Here is a 1,971-nt window from a genome sequence, read left to right on the forward strand (position 1 = left end):
CTGGTGAAGAAGTATCCCACTGGGATCCGGAACCTAGCATGAAGGCCACAGATCAAGAAGCACAAAAGCGAGTTCGCTAGTTCGCTCCTTTCCGAGTCCGACAAAACTTTGTTCAGAGCACCCATGTCTACATCGCCCAGGAAAACATCTCTCTGTTTGTTGTATTCAAGCCTTTGCTTGATCCTAATTTCATCTACGACGAGCCTGCACATTTTGGCCTGCTCGGTCCCGAGGCACTCCATTTCAGCGTTGAGCATTTGCTTCACTAGTTCACTGAAACCTATTTCGCCGACAGTAGTTCCCAGGTACTTTTGAAGCGTAGTTCTGCACGGGAGCGCGAGGAGCTCTGTCCTTATATATTCATACGACTACGTCGAGAGGTTCCGCAAAATTATACCCTGTCGTATAATGGTTTCACACCACTTCGGTTTTTTCGCCTTGTAATTTAGCACTTGATCCATAATGACTCTGGCTTTAGTGCTGCCCTGATCTGAGTCCCTGGCGACTTGAAGAAGTTTGCTCACGTTGCGCTCTTCCTTCAATTGTTGCAGCTCCTTCTTGTAGGCATCGACTGTTGCCTGCAGTCTTTCATTTCGTTGCTTCCATGCTCTTTCCTTCTCCCGCCATTTTTTTCGCTCCAAGAAGGCTGATGCGGTGCTCCTGCTGTCGGCTTGAACACCAAGTGACCTCAAGGCACGCGCGCCTGCACCCTCTTCCGCTGGCTGCGCATCTGGTGGCTCAAGGATGTTTGCGGACTGACAGTAGTCACTAGCCGCTGTCACAAAAGGCAAGTCTTGGATGTCGCTTGAAGAAACACTTTCTGGTTGTTGCCAGCCACTGGGCTCAGTGACTTCTTTAGGCGTGTCCGCGCGAACTTCTGGTGCCGATGCAGGGCGGGAATCGATTTTTTGACTTGGCAGGCTTGCCAACGTGTCCGTCGAAGAATCACGCTTTCTCTTCTGTATGCTGCTGCAACTTCTCTCCTTAGGTGGCTCGTTCTTCATGTACGATGGATAATGAGGAAACACACTAGGCACCGCATCGGGCTTTAGCATACGCCTCTTAGTATTTTCACGAAAGTCAGCTTCCACAAAATGTAGGCTGCACACGGCCGAGTAATTTGAGGTGGAATTCGGCACCCAGTTCTTTCTTGCGATAACTCGTAGCCATCGTTCACGTAGCTCAGTGTTCGCTGGTATCTCGTGAAATGACACTCCTGCTTCTTTCTTTCGCTGGCTAGAAGTGCAGAACGGAACGCAACAGCAGCGCATAGTGACCGATGAAAAGGCAGGAGGACATCCCCACTGAAGCAGACAGACCTACAACTGCCTCTGCGACCAAACGACGAGTTAAACTTGTCGTCTGCAAGGTGACTGCCACGCGAATTATCACTCCAGTAAGAGTCATACTCACAATTTATTTCACCTTTATTCTTATTTACACATGAATACTACTTCTTTTAATGTGATGGTAACAACTCCGCACAACGTTCGCGCTTCTTTTTAGCAGACGACAGAAAAAGCGCCAAAGGCCCGCGCGCGAGCGGCGGAGAGCGTCATCTGCAAGAGGGTAATAACGCAGCGCCGCCAAGCGGCGACTAGGGGCGAAATCGAGAGAGTAATGGGAGAGGGCTCGGCGGTCGCCGCGGCGCTCACGTGGCAGGCACAGAAAAAATACAGGAGGCGCTGCTCTAGCACTCCTCGCGGTGCCGAACGCTGCGGTCGTGATCAGCGACTTGCACGCGGCAGTCCATGGCTGCTCGCACGGCCGTGTCTTGCGGGAAGCGGCTCGCGTCCTTCAAGATTGCGACGATGCTGACTCGGCTTCGCGCTCACAACACCGAAGTTGAAGAGGTCTCCTCCTATGGACGCCAGCACGCACCGGTGTTTCGCTGGCGAGCAAAGAGGTGGCCCACGCTGCGGCTCGAGGTCTCACTTGTCGATCCGCGGCACATTACGTAGCCGCCGCCTC

General features: G+C 52.6%; 1 protein-coding gene across 1 annotated transcript; it reads right to left on the bottom strand.

Moving 5' to 3' along the window:
• Positions 1–368: 368 nt before the first annotated feature.
• LOC125759480 (peroxynitrite isomerase THAP4-like) lies at positions 369–1,271 on the bottom strand. Its single transcript, XM_049418320.1, has one exon. It carries the CDS (start codon positions 1,269–1,271, stop codon positions 369–371), a length of 903 nt encoding a protein of 300 aa, XP_049274277.1.
• Between the last annotated feature and the right edge of the window lie 700 nt (positions 1,272–1,971).

Source organism: Rhipicephalus sanguineus, chromosome 8 (assembly GCF_013339695.2).
Source record: "Rhipicephalus sanguineus isolate Rsan-2018 chromosome 8, BIME_Rsan_1.4, whole genome shotgun sequence".
Classification (NCBI taxonomy): domain Eukaryota; kingdom Metazoa; phylum Arthropoda; class Arachnida; order Ixodida; family Ixodidae; genus Rhipicephalus; species Rhipicephalus sanguineus.